At 41.3% G+C, this 13208-nt stretch overlaps 1 protein-coding gene across 2 annotated transcripts; it reads left to right on the top strand.

Moving 5' to 3' along the window:
* Window positions 1–8700: 8700 nt before the first annotated feature.
* On the top strand, window positions 8701–12927 carry LOC147611944 (uncharacterized). 2 transcript variants are annotated; one of them, XM_086784235.1, is made up of 6 exons: window positions 8701–9105; window positions 9361–9481; window positions 9691–10211; window positions 10390–10609; window positions 10826–11018; window positions 11154–12927. In XM_086784235.1, the coding sequence occupies exons 1-6, from the start codon at window positions 9038–9040 to the stop codon at window positions 12344–12346; spliced, it is 2316 nt and encodes a 771-aa protein (XP_086640361.1). In that variant the 5' UTR covers window positions 8701–9037; the 3' UTR covers window positions 12347–12927. The 2 variants fall into 2 exon arrangements, with proteins under 2 accessions (XP_086640361.1, XP_086640359.1); XM_086784233.1 differs by having other exon boundaries at window positions 10826–12927.
* Window positions 12928–13208: the final 281 nt, after the last annotated feature.

Raw genomic sequence — 13208 nt, 5'->3', positions numbered from 1 at the left:
GAGTCTTGACACATGTCCCTGCTCTGCAGACATGAGCTTAGACATGTGAAACCATGAGCATGGACATGTGAGCTTGGAGACATGAGTGTAGAGGTAGGCATAACTAACATTGTTACTACCCTAAAGACTCGTACATGCATACCTACTCATGTCCTTGGAAGTAAAAATATATATATTTTTGTATACCAACCAATAACTAGGATTAGGACCATTAATCACACCCTATCAAAGTCTAAAAACACCAAAAACCAGGCTAAGCTAGCTCTCGGCTTGGGAACATGAGCCCAAAGGCTCGTGTAAAAAGATGCGAGTCTTGACACATGTCCTTGTAGACATGAGCTTAGACATGTGAAACCATGAGCATGGAGGTAGGTATAACTAACATTGTTACTACCCTAAAGACTCGTACACGCATACCTACTCATGTTCTTGGAAGATTTTCTTTCTATACCAGCTACAAATTCTAAGGAAAATTCTCATCCTTCATAATTATTAGAAAATTAAAGTACAATTATTGCCCCCAATAAGTGCTTAATACCAACCTTGTTATAGGCTCAATTCCTAGATTTTCATGCCCCAAGTAGGCTTATTTTATAAAAGGGAAGTATCTGAGGCTAGCTCATACAAAAACGATGTGAGTCTAGATGCGTGAACCTAGAGACATGAGCGTGAACACAAGCCCCTACATACATGAGTCTAAAGGTTTGAACTTCGACATGTAAGCCTACAACAGTAGTCTAAAGGCATGAGCCTGGACACATGATCTTACAAATGTGAGTCTCAAGACATGAACCTATATACGTGGACCTAGATATATGAATCTACATACGTGAGCCCGTAGACATAAGTTAAAAGGCATGAACCTTGACACATGAGCTGGCATATATGAGCCTACAAACATAAGTATAGAGGAGTGATCCTAGACACTTGAGCCTATAGACATGAGCCTGGATACGTGATCCTATAGATGTGAACCTAGATATGTGAGCCTAGAGACATGAGCCTGGATACGTGATCCTATAGATGTGAACCTAGATATGTGTGCTTAGAGACATGAGCCTAGAGATGTGAGCCTAGTAGTTTCTTTTTTGAAATGTGTCTGAAAACATTTTTTAGATTGACACTAGAAGCACTAAGGACCTTTGCAAACCCAATCTAGACTAATTATTGCAAATGATGATATAGTCGACTATAGCGCATCAAACCATACTTCCTCAAACCCACCAAATATTTGATCCCAACAAACGACCAAACACAACAAAGTGCTCCTGTTATATGCACATTATTTGTGCATATACTAGGAGGCTAACCCACATTAAGCTTGTGAGCATGGGAGCATGGGAACAAGCTCTAGTGGAGCATGGGTTAGGACTAACCTTAAGGGTTAAGGTTAGGGTCAGGCATCCAAGGGTAACACATGGGAAATGGAGAGTCAAGAGTCACTTGAAGGCCCTCCTATATAATAGGGGCATGGGGCACACTCACGGGAAGCTTGGAGGCTTAGGCTATGGTCTCTTGTGTAGAGGATCATATCTACTCACCTACCATTTCACACTATAGCTACATGCTATTGGATTGGAGTTATACCTCTTGATGGTATGGGACATCAAGGTAAAGGTATGATGTATTTCATTATATTTCCTGTGTGCATTTCCTTGGGCTCGGTGGTGGTCGTGGGTGGTTGAGTTTATGTGCCTAATTTATGCATGTTTATGCATAACAATTATCTAGAGAGATCTTAGGGTTTTAACAGTATTATCAAAGCAATCTCTAGTTAATTGTTGGTATTTTTCTTTTTTATTATAATTTTTGGTATTTTTTGAAGTAAATTTTAATATTTACTAATAAAAATGTTATTTTATTGATTTATGTTGATGATTTGCACGTGGATCGTCGATATGGCGATTGGAACACGTGTTACTACTATTCAATGGATGAATCGATGTTGAAGGGAATTTCGTAAGTTTAATGCTATTTTTTCTATTTTTTGTGGTTTAAAATAAGCATTAATGGAATAGTGAAGGAGTAGGACTTGGAACCTTAAGGCTTGTTCCCACAGGAAGCAATCAAATTATGTGTCAATGCCAATATGTTTCAAACATTTTGGTGTGGATCTTGAGACAGATTCCCAAGCAAACCATGACTAGTAAGAAGCTCAACAACCACAATTATTACGGCAATCAGGACATGTCTCTTTTGATGTACCACTAGGGATAATGTTCCTTAGTAAGCAGCTTTACCATGGAACTAATTTCCAGTTCTTCTCCATTTGGACAACGAAGAGGGACTTGGAGAAGGGTAAAGAGCCAGTGTCTCAAAGGGATTCATGAGAGTTTTCACATAGGTTCTAAGAATGGTGGTTGGTTTACCAAAAATTGTGTTCTTGTAGTGGAAAAACTAATGCATCTTGTTGATGGACTCCATGGTTTCCTTGTGTAAATTTAGGCATCTCCTCCAATTTAGTAATTTGAGAGTATAGATATTCTATTGTCGTTTTTTAAAAATATATATTTCAGCTATCTAAAAGGTTAGAGTTGTGTGGTTTGTGTCACATGTTCCATTTTCATTGCATATGCACAATGCATATGCACAATCTTATTTAACATAATTAGGAAAATTTTAAGAAAGCTATTTCTTGAGTAGACATTTGTGCAAGATAATGCTTTGATTTTTAGTACCAATACCGTTGTTGAATGCATGCATTGTAGATCTTTGCATCTCGTGAATGTTGATAAGGTTTTCTTGTGAGGCCAAGATGGTGTGGTATTGTTGAAGGATATTGTTAGGATAAGATGGCGTGGTTCGAGATGATAGTGCCCATAGGAAACTATGGGCTCAAGTAAGGTTATAAATTAGTCCTATATGTGCATTTTTATGAGAAGGACTTTTCTCTTATATCTAAAACTAAAAACACGGTACTTCCCTCTTGAGGGTAGCACAATGGTTCACACCAACCCTCCACAATTTGGAGGGCAACCCCAAAATTTCATTTTGAAGGAGGCATATTAAGCCTCCATTTCTATGTAAATAGATTGAAAGGGTACTATTTTTCTCTAATTTCATCCTTTATTTTGATGGACTAAAGAATAAACCACTCTTGGAAGGGTGCAATTTTAATTCTAGGCTTGATTCACACTACTTATTTTTATGAGATAGATCAATCATTTTTTATTGATTGTAACCAAGGATTGGGATGAATTGCAAAATAATTAGGCTTAATTGACGCTAGTTATTTTTATGAGATAGAACAATCATTTTTTATTGATTGTAACCAAGGATTGTGATGAACTTTTGGATGAATTTCAACAGAATTAGTGATATGCCGCTTGCCAATTTAAAAAAATAAAATTGTTGTCTTTATGTTCTCTTTATGTGACATGCATTATCATGTTCACAATCTACAATTTTAAAATCCATAGAGTTATGTGTTTTTGTTTAAAAAAAATCTCACTAGACAAACCAATGTTTCCTAAGATTTTGCACTTTGAAGAAATAAAGGAAGCACAAGGGCACAAGAATATGGCATAGATGTGAACAATAATGATTAGGGTCATATGGTAGCATTGTGGAGTTACTGGCATTGAAGGTGGGAAATGTGAGGATGGGCCTCAAGATTGTGTGAAGGTGTAACTTGAGCATATGCACAAATGACCCCACTTCTTTATAAGAAGAAATTCAACTTAGTATTCATCCTTTTGAGAATTCCAACAAGGTCACTAGGATCATTCCAAGGATAAGCATTTATTAACTTTTAATAGACTTTTCATGTTAAGAAAAGGTGTATTTATTCTAAAAGGTAATTCAATACTTAAGCCATCTCTCCCCAAAATGTATGTAAATATTGTTTAAGTGTATTCTTTAAGTGCCTCCATGAGAAAAACCCCTCTCTCTCTCTCTCTCTCTCTCATTTTATTACAACTATCCTCGTAAATAACTCATGGTACTACACACGCGAAACCCTCAATTCTATTATTTAACTCAACCACATACTTGGCCATACACTCAATTCGATTATTTAACTCAACCACATGCTTGGCCATACACTCAATTCGATTATTTAACTCAACCACATGCTTGAGTGTTAGCCTCTCTCTCTCTCTCTCTCTCTCTCTCTCTCTCTCTCTCTCTCTCTCTCTCTCTCTCTCTCTCTCTCTCTCTCTCTCTCTCTCTCTCTCTCTCTCGTGCGTAAGTGTGTGTGCTTGTGCGCACACGTGTAAATGCGCACATGCATGAAAAATCTAGTTGTATTTTATAATTTGAAGATACAGATTCCATTAAAAAATTTCCAGTAGAATGGAGAAAGATACAGGTTCCATAAACAAATAATCTCCCAGAACTTTAGTATCTCCTATGGCGCTCAAGTAGAGTGATGAAATGTTGCCCACCAACCCATTGAAACCCCACTTTTTCTAATCTTACTCCCCATAGGCTCCTCAAGGATGTCATGCCACAATGCTTGGTTTCTCTAAAAGTTTTGAATTAACTTGTCTTAGTCTTACAAATTGTTAATAGGGTTAGATTTTGATTTGAGTAAGAAAATGCCTGAAATTTTTAGGGTGCACTTAATTGGCTACACCCTATGAAATTTTTTATTCGATGTTTTTTGTTTTTGAGAGGGAAAAGATCGTTTTCAATGGCAGTAATATGTTGAATCCTCCCTCTTTATCTTGAGGTACTCTCTCTCTCTACATACATACATACATATATGCATACATACATACATATATATATACATACATACATACATGTGTGTGTGTGTGTGTGTGTGTGTGTGTGTGTGTGCGCGCGCAACTCAATTCCACCTCATCATTGGCTCTATTATTCATAACGTACCTTAAAAGAAGGGCCATCACCTATGGATAGATGGACCTTAGCCCTTGTAGCATCATTGGCTCTATTATTCATAAGGTACCTTAAAAGGAGGGCCATCACTTATGGATAGATGGACCTTAGCCCCCTTGTAGCATGCCAATATTAAAGTGCAAGAAAGATGTGCTCACTCTCATGCTCCAATGCACTTCTTACAGGGACCTAAAAATTTGTCATTGGGGAATCAAAACCTATAAAGTAATAAGTTATAAGAAATCCAAGAAGAAGATGTACCTACCTTAAAAGGTGGAGCTATGCTATAGGTGTAAATGGGAGAGATTGGGGAAAGCCTATAAAGTAAAAGTTATAATCAATCCAAGAAGGCAATGTACCTACCTTAAAAGGTGTGGAGCTATATGCACGTGTAAATGGGAGAGATTGGGTATTCATAACTATAGTGGGAAATTACATGGACATATCTTTTAGACCTCGAAGACGAAGACACAAGGGGCCAAGCCTCAAGGGCAGGCATGTTCTCTTTGTTGGGAATAAGGATTATGGGTGTTGGAATAATACAAACTTAGAGCAAGTTTGATAATAAAAATACTTGACATGGAGTTAGTTAAAGTCTTGGGCAATGTTTGGGAAACTTCCTTTTAAACCCCTCTCTCTCTCTCTCTCTCTCTCTCTCTCTCTCTCTCTCTCTCTCAGTTTTATAAGGCTTAGAGTCTCTTCCCACGGTCAATTAATTGGACCAAGAAACTTGTAGTTTTTACATCCATTCCCACACATGCTTGCTTCCATTAGCATGAGGTATTTGGCCAAGTTTGCAAAGCAAATTAAGTGGCCTAGTTTCATTTTAGCTTGGCCAAGTTTCAAGACTTCTTCCTGGCCAAGTTAACTGGGCCGTTGAGAAGAGCATGACCCCTTGACATCTCCCTCTGGCCTGAGGATATATTTCAAGGGGGGGACGTGTTGCAGATGTGGGGACCCCCCGACCCACGATCACTTTTTAGGGGGGCAAGAAAAATCATATACACTTTATGATCGTGTGAACACCTTTGTTTCATATAACTGTGTTTGGTGGGATGGTTAAAGTGCATACTCTGGGCTGGACGGGTCATGGGGCGTGAATCTAGGACCTGTTGATGCACATTTTTTTTTCAAAAAATTTGGCGAGAAACATTGGTTTTATATACACTATTCACACACCCAGCTCTGGTTTTACATGGACGCACAACACCGTAGAGAGCACGGATCGAACCCGCACCAATATACATCATGACGTGCCTCTTGAAAGAAATGTGTGTGGGACGCCACGTTAAAGTCCTTTGTCGCTAAAGAATAAGGCCTACACATGTGTGGGTGGGCCGACACGCGCGTGCACGCACATCGCGTCTCCCAGACGCCCTCTCTCTCTCTCTCTCTCTCTCAAGAATCTGGGACCGCACGTCGATAAGACCGAGGCGCACGAACCCCTCTCTCTCTCTCTCTCTATTTCTGTCTATGTCAGGAATGCAGAGAAGACCACACGTCTCTCTCTCTCGCTTTCGCTCGCAGGGGAGCCGTCGCCTGTCTTTGCGCGCGCGCGCTCTCTCTCTCTCGACACGCAAGGAACTAGTACAGGGAGCGCAATTGGGGGTTGGCCGCGGGGAGGAGTGCACAGGCTGAGCGATCAGGGCGGCGCAGGAGGCTGGCGCGGGCGAAGATGTACTAAATCCAAAATTATTATTATTTATTTGCCATGCTTTGAAAAAGATGTCGGTGCGCCCATGACAGAAAGACGGAAAAAGATAGCGAAATGCTTTTTTTAAAAGCAAAATTAAATATTGAAAAAAACATCTCAGGAAAAGATGGAAACAGCAGCGCTGACTGCGTAAAAACTGGGCCGGCGTGGGAGCGCTTTAAAGTTTATTTAATTATTTTATTTTTATTTTTATTTTTAAAAACCTAATGGGCGCATAGGGAACTTTTGACCAAAAAAACCATTTTTCCTATGAAGCGCATTAATTTTTAAAATCCCAATTTCCTAAAAATGGTGCATGAACCTATAGCAGAGGAAAAAAAAATCATGGTGCATTAAATCATTCAAAACCCATTTTCTAGCCATGGCGAATTGCCACTAGTACTGTGCTTGACAAAAACCTTTTTCCTAACCCTTTAAACTAATGGTATTTCAGAAAATTGACTGATTTTTCATGCTAAATCTAGTTGTTTGCCAGGAATTTAACATAAAGTTATTGAAATTCAACCCTGAAATTTAAGGGCATGATAAGTTTTTAGTCTGTTTTTTCAAAATCTAGGCAGTACAGTTTCATGTAACTACTGTTTTTATCGAGCATTGCTTTAGTAGGGAAAAAATGGGCCATATATTTCATTTGCAAAAACCCATGTAAGAAAAAAGGGCTATTTTTCAATTAGGGCCACTTCATGCATGTCCATGGACATGAATGCTCACGGAGCTTCGACCGATCAAAAATGTTCTGCCACCATCTTCAGACTTTACTCAGACAAACATGGAGGCAATGTGATGTGGCATGCTAACTCATGAACGCTACAAACGAAATCCACCATCATCTTCAAACTTTACTCAGACACACATGGAGGCAGTGTGATCTGCCATCATCTTCAAACTTCACTCGGACGAACATGGAGGCAGTGTGATGTGCCATGCTGACTCATGGACGCTACAAACGAAATTTGCCATCTTTAGACTTTTAATTGGACACACATGGAGGTAGTGTGATGTGGCATGCTGACTCAAGGACGCTACAAACGAGATCTGCCATATCTTCAAACTTTACTCGGACCCTAAACGAGATCCACCATCATCTTCAAACTTTACTCGGACCCTAAACCTTGAATCCTAAACCCTAGTGTGGTCTAACATCATCTTTAAACTTTACTTGGAGGGACATGGAGCTAGTGTGATGTGGCATGTTGACTAACATACGCTACAAACGAAATCCGCCATCATCTTCAGACTTTACTTGGAGACCACATGGAGGCAATGTGGTATGCCATTATCTTCAAACTTTACTCGGACGGACATGGAGGCAGTGTGATATGGCATGCTAACTCATGAACGCTATAAACGAAATCCGCCATCATCTTGAGACTTTACTCAGACACACGTGGAGACAGTGTGGTCTGCCATCATCTTTAAACTTTACTTGGACGGACATGGAGGCAGTGTGATGTGGCATGCTGTGTCACAGACACTACAAACGAAATCTACCATCATCTTCAAACTTTACTCGAACACACATGGAGGCAGTGTGATGTAGCATGCTAACCCACGGAAGCACGAACTAAATCGGTAGTGTGATGTAGCATGCTGATTCATAGGGACACGGACTAAATCGACAGTGTGTCACAGACACACGAACATGGATTTAGTCCAGCCTCTCAAGTAGGCAGACACTCCTTAGACAAAACCCATTACGAAAGAAGGTTGGCCAAAAAGCGACGAGAATGGTGTCGCAACCACCCACACCTTTGTTGCCTTTGGCAACTTGTGCCATCTCGGCACAACTACGATTCGTTCCTACCCAACGGTCCTCATAAAAACTGGGGTTCAATTCTCCCACTGGCCAAAAAGGGATGAGAATGGGGTCGCAACCACCCACACCTCTGTTGCCTTTGGCCAAAGGCAACATGTGCCATCTCGGCTACTACGATCCGTTCCTACCCAACGGTCCTCGTTATTTTTATTTAACAAAAGCTCATGTAGGAGAAAAGGGCCATTTTATTTATGGCTCAATATTTTATTGAGGGAAAAAACAAATACCCAAAAAGGGTCATTTCAAAAGGGCGCAATAATTTATTCAAGGAAAAAATAAGCATTTTCTAGCTATGGCTAATTGCCTTGCTCTACTCCCGGGACCTGAACACTTTACATTTTGTCAAATTTGGGTGGTGTTGAATCATGCTTGAAACATTCTGTTTGAGAGTATTGGGTTCCTTCTGTATGCTAGCAAGAGTGTAGATTATATACTAATCAAGGATACGATTAGGGTATTAATCAAGATTACGGGACATTCCTGCATGCCAGCAGAGTGTTGATAATAGGCTATTTTGATGCAAAGCTATAGGTCATTTAAAAAACTAATAGCCTTCCTGTTGCAGAACAGAGGAAAGCACATACTACATTGTGTGAAATGAATGGCCTGCTTCGTGCTAATCTAGTTTAGCTAGCAGGTAACATAACATAATCAGCCGCACAGCTATGGAGGAGAATGATCATTCTTCACAATTCCAGCAGCCCACCTTTGATAGGAGCTCCTCTATTGAAAGGTAAAGGGCTGTGATAGTTCACCTTCTCTGTTTCTGAAGAAGTTAACTATCCTGTACAGTAAGCTTTAACCTGAACTAATTAATTGCATTGAACGGAAATGTTGAACAGTGAGTTGACCTTCAATGTTGTGCTAAAGTGTACCTTTGAATGCAACTTAATCCTGCATTAAATTGTGCATTCAGCAAAATTTTGTGCTAAACTGTCTTTTTCAACATGCATTGAGCTTAATCTTATCTTAAACCATATCTGTACAGGGTAGCCTCTCTACCTGAAGATCAAGCAGCAATGACCATTGAGTTCCTCCGCGCCCGCTTGCTTTCAGAACGATCTGTTTCAAGAGCTGCTCGGCAACGGGCACAACAGTTGGCAAAGAAGGTTCATTACATCTTATCTTTGAATTGAGGCTCCACTAAGGTCTTAATTTAGCGTTTAATTGTTATGGTCTCATCTCAGAATCATGCTGGTTGAGACTAGATTAAAAACCTTACCAAGCCACATGATTTTAAGCTAACATTTCAACCACATAACCATGAGCCAAGCATTCTACTCAACCTCACCCTGCATTGCATTTATGGTCATGTTAGGTTTCAGAGCTCGAGCAGCATGTGGAATCTGAGATTCAACTGCGGAAGATGCTGGAGGAAGCTAGATGGGAGGCCCTCTCCAAGCACAAGGGAGAGCTTATGGAAGATTCTGGACATCTTTTTGTTGAAGATTTTGAGAGAGCAGCCATAGATGGCCATGGTGGCATGGCTTCCAAACCAAAGAGTTATGCACAATTAGAGCATGATAAGGCTGAAGATAATGAAGCCTCTGTAGGAGGGCAGATGGATGCCTTTGAAGGGAATGTAATGGTTACCCAATGCATTGATGATGGTGATGATGATGACATGGACCAACTCACAACAAGAGAAAAGGGGATCCTGGCTTGGGCCAGCCGAGGAGGAACTAAGAGGCTGCAAGACAAGGAATGGGGGCAAGGCACAGGGTGGCTTAACAGAAGCTTTTCACAGAAGTCAATCAGCACACCATCACCTGATAGAGAGTCTCCTCACAAAAGATGGGTTGGGAAGTCAGTTCGCCAAATCAGGAAAAAGGGAACCAGGTAGATTTCTTCTGCATACGATAATGTTTAGCTTACTACTTTGATTTAGCATCTGAGACAGAGCAGATGCATGGTTCTCATGGGATGGGAAAGGTGATGTCTCTTGTAAGTACCCTGATGGTATTGTGATAACCTTGAAATTGTATGTGTGTCTGTGTGTGCGCGTGCGCTCGCGTAGAAACCAAGATGCAGATTTGGAAGGAGATGGAGAGGCTAAGCATGACCACACAAAAGATGGCCTTCAATCTGATGAAGAAAGAGAGACAGAGGTGGAGAGAGTTCTCGAGCGCCAGACAGAGTTTATTGAGCAGTTTGAAGAAGAGGAGAGTGCACAGAGGGCATGGGAAGAGAAGTTCCATGAGCGGAACCGGTTGAACGATGATAGAGGCAAAGAACAGGTAGTTTTGAAATCTTGGTACTTTTGCAATCAAACTTTTGCTTTGAGTACACCAGAGTGGGCAGTGGTACATGCTGCTGCTAACATGATCTTGTGTATAGGAAGTGAAGGCTAAGTGTAGAGTCCTTGAAATTTAGTAGAATATATTAGGTGTGGAATCCCCATGGTTAGGCTGTGTGTGCCATCCCTTGTCAGTAACGATTTTTTTGGACTGCAGGATCACCCTCCAGACACTAAGTTTAAAGAAGAAGAGGACGTTTCAGTTACTACAGATAAGCCAGACATCAAGGAAGGGATGGAGATCATGCATGACGGTGCCCAGTTAGCTAAAGTCGATGAGTGTGTGTCGAAACAGCATGTAGAAGATGTAGTTGGTGAGCCTTTGGAAGGGGACCATGGTGACAATGCAGGTATGCCAATGGTCCCATTGCTGGTTGCTCACCATGTGATCTCTGAAAATAATGAGAATGCAAGGGGTGCAGCTGTCTTGGTTGCTGGAAATAACGTCTCTGAGGGAAGGTTACCTGGGGTGGTGGATGATGCAGACATTGTTGAGGGTGACGGCATTGATATGCCCTTCGAGACCGGAACTTGTGACAGTGCACCTGATTCTAGCAAGGACCAGAATACACCACTTGATGCAGACTTGATTCCAAAAAAATCCAGCAACTTGCAAGATGAGACCTCCCATTCCATACAAACACCATTGGCAGATCCACAAGAGGAAATCTTGAACAACCAACTTGATGTGGGAGGGCATCTTGATGCTGACATGGTGCCAAGTCTACGTGACAGCAAACGTCTGTCTTCTAGTTTCAAGTTTTATGCCAACTCAGTTTCTTCCAGTGAAGGCTCTCATATTCCAACAGGAGGTGCATCTTATCAGAGGCAGGATATTTCCTCTCTTTATACAGACAGTAGAGAGCAAGCTCAAAACCTGTCTAGAGAGTCAGGTGAGAAGCTGTACAGGAACCAGGATTACATCCAAGAAAGTGTGGATATTTCCTCTCTTTATACAGACAATACTAGAGCTATGAAGGCCGACAATCACGAAGACACGGCTAGAGGAGCTAAGTTTGATTCACCTTCAAGGAGTGCACGTGGAAAATCAAGCCAAGGTTCCTCCGAAAGTTTGATGAACTCTTCATGGGAAGAAATTTTCAAGAGAAGAATCAGAGCCCAAGAAGCCAGCCAGGCAGAGCATTCCAAAGATCTGACTTGTGGTTCCTCGTACTCTCGTTTTCATATGGACAAGCAACAGTATGCACATAGCTTCGACACTCTATCTTCTACGAGGGCTGCTTCTCATGATCATTCTGTCCCCTGGGGATATGGTGTTTACCAAGAGAGAGGGAGGGACCTGTGGAGTCATCGGAAGTCGGTAGATGCCGGTCTTGACAGGGTAATGGGGGTACTGAGGGCTCTGCAGATAGCAAAGCATCAGATTGAAAGCTCTGATGAGCATGTAATGGGCCATTTTGGCTATCCACCTCAGTTCATTGCCAATGCAAGTGGAGATTACTTCTCATCCTTACCTGCAAGAGGGGTGGAGCCTTTTGTGCATGCCATGGAAGACAGACACGGAGCGGCAGTGGCGGGTTATGTGAGGAGCCCATCAAGGCAACCCACCTACATGCAGCATGCTTGGAGGAGGGGTGAGCCAATTCCAGGGCAACAAAACACATGGTCATCCCACAGAAGCCATCTTTACCCTTCATATGCTAGCCAGCAGAGGTGAAGCTGCAAATGCACATATGTTCCAGGTCATGGTGCCATGGTCATACTGTGGCACGTGCAAACGTGCACGTGCACGTGCAGGTGTACGTATGTGAGCTAATGGTAAAAGGCAATGCGGCATGAGCTGTGAAGGGACTGCAGGCAATCCCAATAAATTTTCACCTTATGGAGCTAATGTGTTCATGCTTAACCTCACAAGGTGATTTTCTTAATGTGGGTATCCATTCTTTGTGTAAATAAAATACCGAGATTGGCAACATTGATTTGATTATCCCTGCCAAAGGCCAATTGCTCGTGCATGCAGAGGATTTGAGGGAAATAAAGATGCAATTAGGGCTTTAGCATCCTTATGATTGTTTTGGGTGTTTGTACCCAATCAGCTAGACTTCCCCTTTAAGGTTGATGGCAAATGTAGATAGAGGTTCTCCTTATTTTGAACATTTTAGCTCTTCCTCCATCCAGTGTATGAGGATGTCTATGGACATTGTAGTAGGTTCTTGTGGTCCATTCCTTTGTTCGAAATGGGTTCTTGTGTTACTTCTACCTTTCTTTTCCCTTGCAGGAGGCATTTAAAGGTCTTACCTATTTTACTCCAATCTTTGATTCTGGATTAATATTGTTTCTGCAAGAAGGTTCTTATGGCTTTTTTTCTCCATATCTTTTGAGGTTCTTAAGGCTTCTTACTAGCACTCTTCTTTTATGGGGTACCTCTAGTCTCCCTTTCTTGGTTGTACTTTTGCTATAGAGGACTCTTAACACTATTCCTTTCATGGCCTTTCTTTTGCTTAGATATCTAGATTTGAGTGGGACCTTCATAGTAGCCTTGAGCTTCTTTCTAGTACCATCACCGGTACACCCAACAT

This window comes from Cibotium barometz, chromosome 46 (assembly GCF_041138505.1).
Source record: "Cibotium barometz isolate CiBa-2024 chromosome 46, ASM4113850v1, whole genome shotgun sequence".
In the NCBI taxonomy this organism is placed as follows: domain Eukaryota; kingdom Viridiplantae; phylum Streptophyta; class Polypodiopsida; order Cyatheales; family Cibotiaceae; genus Cibotium; species Cibotium barometz.
The sequence above is the reverse complement of the archived record's forward strand: the minus strand, read 5'-3'. Positions and strand labels throughout refer to the sequence as shown.